The sequence below is a fragment of the Pongo abelii genome, chromosome 1 (genome assembly GCF_028885655.2).
Source record: "Pongo abelii isolate AG06213 chromosome 1, NHGRI_mPonAbe1-v2.0_pri, whole genome shotgun sequence".
Lineage (NCBI taxonomy): Eukaryota > Metazoa > Chordata > Mammalia > Primates > Hominidae > Pongo > Pongo abelii.
Window position 1 is genome coordinate 116966613 of NC_071985.2, and position 14944 is coordinate 116981556.

A 14944-nucleotide genomic window follows, 5' to 3' on the forward strand; every position below is an offset into this window, starting at 1 on the left:
ATTAGTATCCTCATTCTACAGAGGATGAAACTGAGGTGCTGAAAGATTAAGTGATTTTTTCATGATCATGTAGTTACTGAATTGAGAAGCTAGCTATAATCTCAGACCAGCCTGACTTCAAAGTCAATGCTCTGTCCTACTTTACTCCAGAGAAAGAAGCAATATATGCAAACTGCCTCGCTGATGTTTGGCACACAGGGAGCATTCGTAATAGTTAGCCAGCTATGAGCACCATTGTTCATAAGAAGGCAATCATGAAGGCTCAGGAAGTGGGAGGCTTGGATAGGATATTAGTAGAGAAAGAGAGGTACAGAGAAGCCGAAACTGAATCCATTACTGACATATGGTTCTGATGGAATACTTAGTTCTGATGGACTAAGTGTGGCTAAAGTGGCTCCTGGGTAAGAATCCAGCTGAAAGGAAGAGAGAGGCAGGCCAATTAACAAAGCCTTAGTTTTTAGAGGGGTGGTTCAATGTTGAGCTCAGGGTAGTATCTGTTTGTAGAAGTGCCTCCTAGTGCAACTGTATAGCTTCATGCCTGTGGTCCATGAAAAAGGTGAGGTCAGGCTATGATTAAAAATTCAGAGAGATGCTTTATTATAACTCTGTAGGACACTGGCCATAAGTGCCAGTGTTCATGTAGCCTTGTTGGATTTCAGAACATTTAAAAAGACAAAGGCTCACAGAGGGGAGAGCACTGAGAGGACTCTCATGCCATCTGGTGCTTAAGAACTTGCACCCATCAGTTGGGGTGAAGGGGGTGTCCAAGGGGAGATGGTGGGGTCCAGAAGGCACCCGATAGAGCCTCAGTGGTTTCCAGCAGGGAGTGCTAGGACAGAAGAGGGAAAAGTAATAAATGTGAAGTGGCTGAAAAGACCTGTTTGTACAACACACCCTAGGGAATCTCAGAGGGACCTGGAGGTGCTTTGTTGAGGTCTGAAACCAGGAGAGGCAAGGGACAAGAAAGCAATAATGCAGTCACAAAAATGCAAAAAACAACTGGCACTAGTAAAAGTGGATATAACAAGAAGATCTGGCCATTGATGAGATGATGAGAGAAGGCCTCAAAATAACTTAAGATAGCAAGTCTTGGTGTCAAGACAGCAAAAATTATGAAGCTACTGGAAACATTAGGAAATCTAGGAAGAAGAATCTATTGAGGAACATGAGATGGGGTTATGAGTTCTATCTTCTAAAAGTTGGGGAAACATTCAACTGGAGATGTCTTTAATTAATTAATTATTCAGTCATTCATTCACTCGACAAGTATTTATTGAATGCCCTTTATGTGCCAGGCACTCTTCTCAGTGCCAGGGACACAACATTGAGCAAAGCAGATTCCTGCCCTTTAGAATTTAAAGTTTATTGTTGGAAAGAGAAGATGGAAAGACAGAAAGTTCAAAAGTAAACAAACCAATAAATACATCATATGAGTTGCAGGACTGTAAAGAGGGTGAGATGTCATGGCTGCTGATGTAAATTTAACAGTCAGTAGTTCCCAACCACTATCCATATTAGTATCCTCCAACAAGCTTTGAAAACCATTAGTCTCTGGGCCCCAGCCCTGGAAATTTTAATTTTTTAGGGTTGTGGCGGTGTCTGGGAATCTGCATTTTAGAAAGCCTCCCAAGGAATTTTAAAGGGTATGCAGGTTTAGGACCAGTACTGATCTATTGATACTAATCCTAAATCAAGCCACACGAAGGCCCAACCTCTCTGAAGAAGCAGTTAGAGCAAGAAAGTGTCAGAGGGCCAAGGATGGTTCCACTCTGCTGCACCTCACAGCCTGAAAAATATCAGTTCTTATAATCCCATGTCCCCACCCACTGACCTGTTCGTTCCTCTCTCTGTCTGAGTGAACAATGAGATGAAAAATCACTTTCTTTTTTAAATCACACTGGAGCCAAAGGGTGCTGTGACTAAACAAAGTTAGTGGAGAAGATAGATGTTGGGAAGACCTAAATTTAGTAATGGCAAAAACCATTACTTTGGGCAAAAACTGCGATTACTTTTGCACCAACCTAATACTTGAGTTGGTTTCATTGGCAGCAACTAAAATGACTTGCTAACTGGAGGAAAAATGATTTGTATCAAAATTCATACACATGCACATGTCAGAAAATTGGTATTGTACTTTGTAGTTTTCTTATCTTTGTTAAAATCTATTCCAACTAGTTAACAGATAAAAGCATGAAAGAATTCATTTTTATGGACCCATTTGGTTCTTAATAATATAATTCATTCTTACATAATGCTAATACCCATGAACCAGATCTCCTCCTGGAATAATGCCTTGGATTCAGTAGGCCCCACTAAATACTTACTGAATAAATGAATGAATAAAAGCTTCAACCAATCAAATCCCCTTCAGTCCTTACCATCCAAGATAGGAATAATAAGAATGAAAGAGGGGGGTCGGGCGCAGTGGCTCATGCCTGTAATCCCAGCACTTTGGGAGGCCGAGGGGGGAGGTGGATCACCTGAGTTCAGTAGTTCCAGACCAGCCTGGCCAACATGGCGAAACCCCATCTCTACTAAAAATACAAAAATTAGCTGGGTGTGGTGGCCTGTGCCCATAATCCCAGCTATTCGGGAGGCTGAGGCAGGAGAATCGCTCGAACCTGGGAGGCAGAGATTGCAGTGAGCCAAGATTGTGCCATTGCACCCCAGCCTGGGCAACAAGAGCAAAACTCTGTCTCACAAAAAAAAAAAAAAAAAAAAAAAGATGAAAGAGAAGGATTCTCTGAGATACAAGATGAGGGCACTCCATGATGGTGGTAGGGAGACAGTGAAGAGATCCCTGGGAAATTTTACTCAGCATTTCCAAGACTTAAATTAAGGACACAACAATCCAATTTTTACATTCATAGCACTGTGGACCCAGACATTGGCATTCAGAGACTGGAGACTATCACCACCACCAGGTGGGTTTGACTTCTGGCTCTGCACCCTCCAGATATATGATCTTGACAAATTTCTTACCCAAATTGTGCCTCAAATTCATCATTTGTAAAATAACTATGATAATCATTCTTACCACATACAATCCAAGTGAGAATTAAACAAAGAATCAACCTAAAACACCTGGCAGCAGTGCCTGGCACGTGATAAGCACTCTATATGTTTGTTATTATTACTGTTTTCATTCTGATCACTTCTCTTTTCATGGAAACAGTCTTCTGGTTCCTAGAATACATAGTAAGTGAACTCAGAAAACCAGAATTCAATGTCATTTTCTTGCCCACTCTGGCTCCCTGCCTCATCACCTCATCATCTACATCACCCTCCTACCCCTGAGAAAAGGGAAAAACAGTTAGAAAAAACTCCACGTTTCCCTCTCTTGAAATTAACCTGACAATAAAATCTCCCTTGACTGACCATAGCTGTCAACACGGCCTGTTTTCTTGATCTCTGAGTAGGATGCTGGAATTTCTCTCCCTTAAGTACTATATGAAATGCCTTTCAGAATATAGTGACCTGGAATTCATAGAAATTGATGACAAAAACCATATGGATATCAGTGTTTCCTCAGAATGGATCTCCTTGTGTAAGAGCTTATGCAATACCCAGCTCCTCCCCTTCCCCAGTTAGTTGCAGCCGCCCTGGGTCACGGCACCACGGGTTACCACCACAGAGCGTCAGCTCTTAGGCAGTTCCTCTTCAGCTTAAAGGGAACCACTGTTCATCCCTGTGCTTTCTTGAACCACAGCTCTGAACTAGAAAGAGTGGCATTTGGTTTTCTATAGAGTGTTGCACATTCCAGGCCTCTCAAATCATTTCACAAACAGAGGTCCTGAGTTCAGCAGCTGTGCAGGCAAACAGCAACCATTCTGCCTTGACAACACACTGAACATGTGGCTGCTTTAATCCAGAGAGAAAATGTCTTGCAGGCTATGGGCTGGCTCTCCGAGCTCTTTATCTGTTGTCAGATGAGCAAATCATCCTGGCTTACTGGGGTCTGTCCAAGTTTTAGTACTGAAAGTCCTACATCCCAGGGAGCCCTTCCACCCAGAACAAAGCAAGATGGTCAGCCACCTCATAACTGCTGACAAACTGGGCGGCTCCCAAAGCCTGACAAACCACAAAGCAAGCTGGGTACTGAGAGATTTAACTGTAGGGCCAGCACTTCAACCTAAAAAGCAATTAGGGCTATCAGCAGATGAAAGACAGGCTAATGGGTTGGGTTCTGATTCTGAGTACCTATATGCCTTAAGGATCTCCATCAATTGCCTGTTTTATCAACATTGGTTCCATTAAATCCATACAACACAGGATAGTAAATATGCTCCATTGGTATTTGCTTCCCATCCAGCCCTGGCAAATGCAGTAGACGGTGATTGTAGAATTAAATTTCCCACTTCGCATCTCAACTGCTCCCTGCCCCTGCCTGACCCTCATTTGCTAGATAAGTCTTTTTCCTTCCTATCCTTCCTTCTTTGATCACAAAAGAAGATTGGTCTAGCCAGGCCTTGGGTGATAAGTTCCTATCACTTCAACATTGAATTAAAACTGCACATCTGTTTTTATGTCTTTGCCAGAAAACATACACACTACACACTTATCTTAGATGGACAACACATTGCTATTCTAGACTAGCATTCAAATAAACTTTGTCTTATTTCTAATGGTTACAGGTTGCAAAGAAATTATCTTTGAAGATGAATGAGGTTGACTTCTATGAGCCATTTATGGATGAGCCCATTGCCATCCCCAACAAACCTTACACAGAAGAGGAGCTTGTGGAGTTTGTGAAGGAACACCAAAGGTGCCTGAGATGGCATGTGGGGGCTGGGGGCCTGGGGTCTGGGGAATGGAGAGGAGCCTCTCTGTGCTAACATTTCAGACCTGCCAAGAGCAACAACCTAGTTAGTACCCCAGCAGTACAGAACTCAGTAGTATGGCTTTGTTGATCAGTGATGACTAGCAGGGATGTTATTACTTCTGAATCTAAGTCTGCACCTGCAAGCAGAGTTTGATAAATCCCTCAGTCAGCAAATCCCCTCAAAGCCAGGGCAAGATATAAATAAAATTCTATACTAGGAATGATAGCAATTTAGTGAAAGTTCCTATATACCAATAACCATGCCAAGTACTTTAGGGAAACTATTTTATCTAATCTCCAACCTTACGGAGTAATTATTATTATTATCCCAATTTTACAGATCAAGGAATTGGACTCAATAGTTAAGTAGCTTAGCCAAGGATGAACACTCTATGCATAGAACTTCTGGGAGAGAAATGCTTGATACCACTTAGTGTAGCTCTAGCATGGATCAGCAAACTTTTTCTGTAAAGAACAAAATGGTAAATATTTCAGGTTCTGTGGGCCAGATGGTGTCTGTTGCAACTACTTAACTGCCGCTGTGGCATGAAAGCAGCCAAGGATCATGTATAAACAAATGGGTATGGCTGTGTCCCAGTAAAAGTTTATTTAGGAAAACAGGAGGCCCTGGCTGGATTCGTCCCACCAGCTGTAGTTTTTTGACCCCTGCTCTTGAGGGAGGGAAGATATGGGAATATGGAACATGGTAGTGGACTCACTGGCTTGTCCATCCACCCTACCTGGCTTGTACACGAGTGTGTTCATTGGACCTGCAGTACTGTGATCCCCCTCACCTGGACAGTCCTAGTTCCTTCAGGAAGGCAGGACTTGGAGGAACAAATATTAATATGTCCAGCACTATTTGCCAATATTCAGAAAGAAATGAAACTATGAGCAAAATATAGATCCTGTCTGCTCCCCTAAATATCCCTAAAGGACTTTCAATGTGTACCCCAGATGATAAAACAAAGGCAGTTTTAACCCACAAAATCCGAGATTTCCTGTTTTTCCCCTCAGGTTTCTCATTCTAGGCCTGCTGTGGGCTCTCTGGAGTGGTGGCTATCTGTGAGGAGGGAAATGGCATCTTGCCCTGGGAATGAGCTGACCCTGTGCCCTCTGACCCATTGTTTGTAATAGACTTTATAATTCTTGGATCAGTGGGTCTATGAAAAGGCTGAGTGGCTTGGCCCAGCTCGCTGTCTGACACAGCAGAGTAGAGCAGTTCTGTTTCCTTAGAAGATAAGTGGGTTTTTAGGGCTCTCCATGCCTTGCAAAGGAACCATCATCTCATTTTACATTTCATGATGCTGTGGCTGCCGTGGCTGCCACAGTGATCCCTACTCAAGGAAGCTCCCTCTTTTTTTTTTTTTTTTTTCCAGACCCACTCTACGTCGCCTGCGCCCAGAAGAAATGTTTGAAACATGGGTAAGAAAGAGGCAAACTCTCTTTGCCCTGTAGAGATGAGTATGGTCCCAAAGAGGAGTGCTTCTTAGATTAAGTCCCCAAACTCAAACCAAGTTTATTTGGCTGAGGTGGATGTCTAGATGAGTATTTGAAACATGGACAGATTGGGTACGAGGGCTCAGAACTGTAATCTCAGCACTCTGGGAGGCCGGGGCCGGGGATCACTTGAGTTCAGGTGTTTGAGAGCAGCCTGGGCAACATAGCAAAACCCTGTCTCTACAAAAGAAATACAAAAAGTAACCGAGCATGGTGGCATGTGCCTGGAGTTCCAGCTACTTGGGAGGCTGAGGCAGGAGGATTGCTTGAGCCTGGGAGGTCAAGTCTGCAATGAGCTGTGATCCTGGCGCTGTGCTCCAGCCTGGGCAACAGAGTGAGACACTGTTTCAAAAAAACGAAACAAAACAAAACAAAAACATGGACAACGTCATGCTCAATTAAAACACAGTTCTCCATGGATCAATCTAAGCCTCTTTGGTACTACTTACTAGGCGAAATTGCTCTTAGTTAATTTCCCACAGTGACTATAGCTTCTGTTCATTGACCATCAGAGCCGCACAGTAACACAGTGGAAGGAACTCAGGCTACAAAGTAATAGAGACTTGGGTTCAAGTCCAGAATCTGCCACCTAGTAGCTTTGTGTCCTACGTCAAGTCCTGTGGCCTTTCTGAGCTGTCTAAGTTTCTTCAACTAAAATTGGGACTTTTTATAAGGATGAATATGAAGAGTTCAGAATACGGCAGCTGTTTTTTTAAAATATCGACTGAAGGCACTGGTAAGCAGCCGAGCCAACTTGTCCTCTAGGTCTGTGTCATGGATAATATGTCAGGCAGCTCAAATAGTGTTAGATAGAGGGCCTTGGAGATAAACCCCCAACCCACACCTTATGTACAGAAGTTCATAAATAACAAAGGCTTTGGAGCATTTTTCAAAGCATTTCGTGCATCTTTTTATTTGGATCTTCCAATAGCTCTAGAAAGTGATGTAGAACAAGTATTATTAATTAGTCGGGCATAGTGGGGCACACCTGTAGTCCCAGCTACTTGGGAAGTTGAGGTGGGAAGATTGTTTGAGCACAGGAGCTTGAGGCTTCAGTGAGACATGATAATGCCACTGCACTCCAGCCTGGGCAACACAGCAGGACTTTGTCTCCCCAAACAAACAAACAAAAACCAAATACTATTTTAGCCCCGTTTTACATAGTCAGAAACTGATGCTCATACAGATTAATCACTAAAGGACACATAACTAATAACCATTAGTTCTTGGAACTTAAATATAGGCCATCTGGAGCCAAACCTGGTGTTCTCTGCAGAATGCCTCCCCAGAGTGACTATGTCCCCACAAGGGGCCATTTGGGGTGAGGGCTGGGGAGGAGGAGAAAGGAATTAACACAGAAGTATTTATCTATTTAATTCTTTGAAGTGATGGATGAACAGAACCAGGGAGTAACTTGACACTGTTTCACTGGTCTGTAACTTACTTGGATGTTTGAAGGTAGAGCAAACATTTCACAAGATACGAAAGGGTAAATAATCCAGTCCAGAGGAGCGGGACTATTTAATAACAACTCAGCACAATAGAAACAAACTTTCCTAACATTTAAACCTTTCAAAGATATTAAAAGGGTCTTATTGCTAGGCATAGTGACTCATGCCTGTAATCTCAGCACTTTGGGAGGCCAAGGTGGGCAGATCACTTGACGTCAGGAGTTCGAGACCAGCCTGGCCAACATGGTGAAACCCCATTCCTACCAAAAAATACAAAAATTAGCCGAGTATGGTGGCAGGCGCCTGTAGTTCCACCTACTCTGGAGGCTGATATAAGAGAATCACTTTCATCTGGGAGGTAGAGGTTGCAGTTAGCTGTGATTGCACCACTGCACTCCAGCCTGGGCAACAGAGTGAGACCCTGTCTCAAAAAAAAAGAGTCTTTTTAATGTATTTTAAAATAGTAATAGCAAAAAGATATAATAGTGCTTTAAAATAGTATTTTTTAAAATTGTTTTTACTTTTTACCCTAAAATAATTTGTTGTACCAAAATAGTGCAAAGAACTTCATTATCTCTTCACCTAGATCTCCCAAATGTTAACATTTTACCATGCCTTCTAGCTACATAGATACATAGATAGATAGATGATAGATAGATAGATAGATAGATATAGAGAGAATTATCAAAATCAGGAAATTAACACTGATATAATAAGTCTACTACCATTATTCAAATTGGCCAGTTGTCCCATCAATGTCCTTTACTGCAAAAGAAAAACATCTCTTTTTCCTGGCCCAGAATCCAATCCAGGATTCCACACTTGCCTTTGCCTACGTTTCTCTTTCTTTTTCTTTTATTATTATTATTTTTTTGAGACGAATTCTCCCTCTGTCACCCAGGCTGGAGTACAGTGGCACCATCTTGGCTCACTGCAGCCTCTGCCTCCCAGGTTCATGTGATTCTCCTCCCTCAGCCTCCCAAGTAGCTGGGATTACAGGTGCATACCACCACGCCTGGCTAATTTTTGTGTTTTTAGTAGAGACGGGGTTTCACCATGTTGGCCAGGGTGGTCTTGACCTGCTGACCTCAGGTGATCCTCCCTCCTCGGCCTCCCAAAGTGCTGGGATTACAGGCATGAACTACCACATGCGGCCTGCTTATGCTTCTTTAGTCACCTTTAATTTGGAACAGGGTCTTGGTCTTTGTCTTTCATGGCACAAAATACCACTTTAAATTGAAAGTCATTATTGATGTTCTCTTCTGCTATGGCTTTATCTTCAGTTTTTTTCTTTTTATTGTCTTTATTCCTAAGAGGCAAGTCTCAATTATCTAGGTTCTAGGAAAGGAGGGAATATAACACTGTGGATCCCTTCTCCCAGGTCTTTCCTTCCTGTCATAGCAGTATCACTCAAGACCATGGTGTTCTGTAGATGGGGAGCCTGTGTCCTCACATATCCCACACTGCTGCAGAAATACTCCCTGTTGACACATTAGAGGCAGATGTTCAGAAAGGAAGTTCAGTGTCTGGTTTCATTGGAACTCATTCTCTCCTTTCTTTTCATTTGATGAATAAGATAAAATACAGCCTTTTTGCTATAATATAAAATAATGGTGATGGCTCATATTTTCCACATTATTGCATACTGAATTGTTCTCAACTTGGGGAAGAGCAGCGTATTGAATTTAACCAGGTAGAGAAAAGGGCGACTGAAACGGTTTATTCCTTCCCTCCCCATTCTGGAACAACCCCATGTCTTACCCAGGAATCCTAACCAGACCTAGTCAGCCCCTCATTCAAGTCTCCAACTAGAGTGAAGGCAGGACAGGCCTCTCCAGTGTCATCTTTGTTTCCTTGAAAGGGAGAAACAGAAATCAGTCCATCCAAAGGACCCCTGAGGAGCCACTTTCCATACCCCCTCCTCTACCTGGGCCCCCTAGCAGGTCACTGCTCTAAAGAGTGCCATCCCTGTGGGCCACGTGGCCACAGCAACTTAAACCACAGATGTGGCTGTGGAAAGTGACCAGTTAATGAATTTCAAAGTCTTTTTGGCCAGGCAAGGTGGCTCATGTCTATAGTCCCAGCACTTTGGGAGGCTGTGGTGGGCAGATCGCTTGAGTCAAGGAATTCAAGAGCAGCCTGGGCAACATAGCGAAACTCCGTCTCTGCAAAAAATATAAAAATTAGCTGGGTGTGGTGGTGTGTGCCAATAGTCCCAGTTACTTGAGAGGCTGAGGCAGGAGCATCCTCTGAGCCTGGGAGGCAGAGGCTGAAGTGAGCCGAGATGTGCCACTGCACTCCAACCTGGGCAACTGAGTGAAACCCTGTTTCGAAAGAAAAAGAAACATCTTTATCTTCAACATCCACTTCCCCAGACATCTACTTCCAGAGACATTGAGAAATATTTAAATAAGATGGGAAAGTCAGCTAGGACTAAAACAACTATTGATCTTTCTCTCTCTCTAATTGTGCAGGTTTTTAAGATGCAGGCCATAGAAAACACATCACATATGATTACTAAAGAAACTGGTGCCTGGTAATATTTGCTATGTGTACATTGGAAAGCTATTTATTTATTTTAAATACTCAAAGAATGTCAAGCTGAGGCAGGGCAAAAAGAGACCCAGTGCTGATCTGTCATTCCCCTTGGAAACCTCACCGTCGATCTAGCCAAGTGGCCTGCTAGAGTCCTGGGGAACTGCCCACAGGGAAGGAGAGTCAGCAATTTCTTCTAAAAGAAGCCTCTCTATATCGCAACAACAAAATACTTTCAAGATGGGGTCAGAGACCCCCAGACAAGCATCTAGGTCGCTCCACTGCACCTTAAATAGGGAGCCTGCTTATTTTAACCGCATTTTTCTTTGCATCTCTTCATTCAACATGAGAACAAACATTCAACAGAGACTGGAAGGAAACTGAGTAAGATATTAAGTGGTAATATATGTTGTTGGTAGGTAATTGATAAGCATAGTTTCTTCTTGGTATACCTAATATTTTCTAATTTTCTTCAGTGAGTAAGGTTTTTATTGCCATACTCCTTTTTTGAGTCTATAGGCATTAAAAAGAACCTCTGTGCTAAACAATGAGATTATAAAAACTAACATTGCTGTCCTGTCCTTAAGAGCTCAGATTAAGTAGATGAAACAGTCTCAAGACATATAACGCCAGCCCAGTATGCTCACTGCTGCAACAGAGGGGCGTACAAAGTGGTGGGGTATCCAAAGGAAGGGATTCACTGACGTTATTCCCAAATCTCCAGTTCTTTGGGAAATCTTGCACTCAGTTACTTTATATACAGGTCTCTTTCCAGCCTCTTTCAACTTAAGAGCCATTGATCCAAGTTTACAACATCTTCTGCAAACCCTGCAGGGGGCAATAAATTCATGGAGCCTGTTCTGCTGGTGGTGGTGAGAAAGAGTACAGGTTCTGTGGTCTGAATGTTTGTGCTCCCCGGGCAAATTCATACATTGGAATCATAGCCCCCAAGGTAATGGTGTGAGGAGATGGGGCCTTTGGGAAGTGATTAGGTCTTGAGGGCTGAACCCTCATGTTGGGATTAATGCCCTAAAAGACGCCCCAGAGAGCTAGCTGGTCCCTTCCGCGTGAGGACACAGCAGGAAGGCACTGTTTCTGAGCCAGAAAGCAGGCCTTGCGAGACACCAAATCTGCCGGCGCCTTGACTTCCCAGCCTCCATAACAGTGAGAAATAAATTTCTGTTGTTTATAAGCTACCCAGGTTTTGATATGTTGTTATAGCAGCCCGAATGGACCAAGACAGTGGGCTTTGGGGCCAGACAGAACTGGCTTGAATCCCCCTTCTGTCACTACTAGTTCTGTGGCCTTAGGTAAGTCACTTTGATTCTTCAAGCATTCAATAAGAATAAGACTTGCTTATGAGATTTTGAGATAATGTACTTACAAAGAAAGTACAGAAAAAGTGGCAAATAGCAGATATTGCTGCCACTTTAATAACTGTTGTTATCTTAAGGCATAATCCCTTCTTTTAGTGAGCTTTCCAACTAGTTGAGGAGGGAAGATTCATGCAATTAAAAACAGAATTTCCAAGACAACGTGACCTAAAGACCAAATGAGAGATCTGGGTAGCAAAGGCTGTGGGATTCAGAGAACTCCCGGGGGTTCTCAGCCCTGAAGTCAGCACAGCTCTTCCTCCCCTGTGCAAGCTGGGTTCTCACTGAGTAACCCCAACTTGCCGGCTTTCCCATGGGTTCTGGCTCTGTGAGTTTATTACTTGAAAATGCCTGGCACCTAGCGCTGGCCTGCTTCCTTGTGGATGTGGAATACAGGTCTGCGTGCTGAATCTTTGTGACGCACACAGAGACAGGCTCTTTCCCTTGGTGACGGTGCTCCCTCCAGGGACCATCTTGGGTCTGGGGAGTGACAGCCGTATTATGAGCAGCCTCCTAGAAAACAAATATGGATTCTTAATTCTAAAGCCAATTTCCAAATGTGTTCTAGCAGGGCACACAGAAATGAAGCCTGCTTCACAGAGTTAACAGCGCTCACTCCCATCTGATGGCAGGAGACAGAGACACAGGCTAGCCTAATGAGAACTGATCGGGATATTCTGTCTGGTGATAATAGCAAATGTAAAACAGTGAAACCTCAGACTCCCCTTCTGGTTGCTGTCGGATTTGTGTAATAAGCCGGCACACACAGGCACACACATGCGTATATCTGTAAAATTAAAGTCCCCAGAGAATCTGACCAAGGCAGTGCCCACTTTCATGTTTTTAATAATAATATTTTCCATTTAATCTTTCTTAGAATTTGTGGAGGCTTTGTCCATTCCAAACTCAAAGGAAAAAGATTAGCATTTAGATAGGATTGCACCAGCATTAAAAGAGGTCATGGGAAGGTTGAGACGCCTGGAGGTTTTTCCATAGGATGATTCTGATATGACATTCAGGGTGCCCAAAGCATACCTCTCCCCGTGTCTCATCATCAGTATGCACTCCGCCTTGTCCCCAGGTGCCTCTTTCTCACACATATTCCTCCCCAAGTCTCCTGAGAATCACATTTGTGATAGCAGAGCCCCTTCCAAGCTCTAGCTCCTATTTCTCCAGGAATAATAATTGCAAAGGAGACACAAGGCATAGGGTCCTTGCTGTCCAGGGTGTAGAGACATGAAATGCCCCTCGTTTGCCCCATAGGCTTAAAATACTCTCTCTAGATTCTTCTTCCTGCCCCCGCCCCCACAGCCATACCCCACTTTTCTCAGTCACACACCCTCAACCTTCCTTACACTCAAATTCCAGACAGTTCCTGCAGCCTCAGAAATGCACTGGAGGCCTATACTGACTGGGCAAGGACTTCAAGGAAGTCACCTAGAGGTCACAGTCAGCAGTGTACCCTACACACTACATGGGTTCTGTAGGCAGGGTCCTAACAGGGAAGCACAACCCTTGTCTGTGATTCTTGTGTGAACAACACCAGCCCACATCCTAATTGACCTCAATGATTCCTGTCTGCCATCCATTTGGATATAGTTTCAGGATCTGTCCACAGCATTTAGAAGCCTCCATAATCTGGTGCATCACTGACTCTATCTGCCAGTGGTAAATTCTTGAAACAGAGACTGACAGCTGCTTTTACTGAGCTGCCTCTAGAGCCATTGTTGCCCTCAGATCTCCTGATAAACCAGACTCATATTCTTTCTCATTTTGCCTTTTACTGCTGCACTCCTGGAACCACCAGACCACAGGAGTGAGGCTCATTTAGTGCTAATGTCTTGCGTGTGGTTGGTATTTTCCTGTCTTGCAAACTCATTTATCTGAGTCCCTGATCCAAACCCTATGCATTCCTGGCAGTTGCTCCTCAGCATTCCTTCCTTAATGTGAGCCCCACTGTACTCCTCTGTGTCTCTGTGTTCGTCCCCGCTTCCACACCTCTCCCTACCTCTCCTATTTCCATTCCGGCTTCTGAGTCCCTGCCCCCGGCTCAGTCCTTTGTATCCCTCCAGCTGGAAGTGTAACTTTTGATTCTTTTCTCATACAGGAAGATGATTTGAATGGGATCCACATTGTGGCCTTTGCAGAGAAGAGTGACCCAGGTAGGAAACCTTCAATCTGCTCTTTACAGCTTTAGAAAGAACCGATTTCTTACCTTTGTCAGCCTTCACCTTTCTCTTCTCTCACATCCCATCCACAATGCAACTGCAAGATATTGGGCACCCCCTGGTGGTCGCCCATTAAGTATGAGTTCGTTTTCAGTTGTGCACATGGCTAAGAGAAGAAAAGGTGTGAACAAATCAGAATGTTATAGACTACCATGTTCCTACACCTCTGCACAGCAATGGACCAACACACTGAGTCAGTGGGATTTGCAGCAGAGAAAGAGTTTAATAATCTCAAGGCTGCCAAATGGGTAAGGGGACGGATTCTCAGGCCACAAATCCAATTCTTCAAGGGGTTCTGGGCAAGGGTTTTTAAGAAGATCATGGAAGGTGAGGGCCTGGAAAATTGGGGTCATCGATTGATCTGGGTAAGGGGATGAAATCGTGACGATGTGGGAACTGCATTCTTCCATAAGTCAGCTCCTTGCTCGCCTTTTAGACCGGCTGATGTCAATAGTTTTACTGGTATGCAGAACCTAAAAGAGAAACTCAAATGGAAATCTTATTGTATTAGTCCATTCTCACATTGCTATAAAGAAATACCTGAGACAGGGTAATTTATAAAGAAAAGAGCTTCATTGGCTCACAGTTCTTCAGGCTGTACAGGAAACAGGATAGTATTTGCTTCTGGGGAGGCTTCTGGGAGCTTTTACTCATGGCAGAAGGCAAAGCGGGAGCAGACATCTCACATGGCAGGAGCAGGACCAAGGTGGCGGGGAGGTGCCACACAGTTTTATATAACCAGATCTTGTGAGAACTCACACCAAGTGGGGCATGGTGTTAAATCATAAGAAACCACCCCCACGATCCAATCATCTCTCACCGGGCCCCACCTCCAGCATTGGGGATTACATTTCAACAGGAGATTTGGGTAGGGGACACAGATCCAAGCCATACCACTTTTAATCTCACCGTGTCTTAAATTTTATCTATAGAACAGAGAAGGGACAACAAGTCTTGTGACAAGGGCTACATTATCCTGGGGTAGTACACAGTGAAGAGAAGTGGGCCAGAGGGCAAGCCAGCTTCACCATTGCT

General features: G+C 43.8%; 1 protein-coding gene across 1 annotated transcript in view; it reads left to right on the forward strand.

Annotated features, from left to right (window-relative positions):
* CASQ2 (calsequestrin 2) overlaps window positions 1-14944 on the forward strand; it is a 68850-nt gene that overhangs the window by 37226 nt on the left and 16680 nt on the right. The window contains 3 exon segments of the mRNA NM_001132214.1: window positions 4635-4765; window positions 6202-6247; window positions 13789-13843. Of these exon segments, the coding sequence (NP_001125686.1) occupies window positions 4635-4765; window positions 6202-6247; window positions 13789-13843 (232 nt within the window).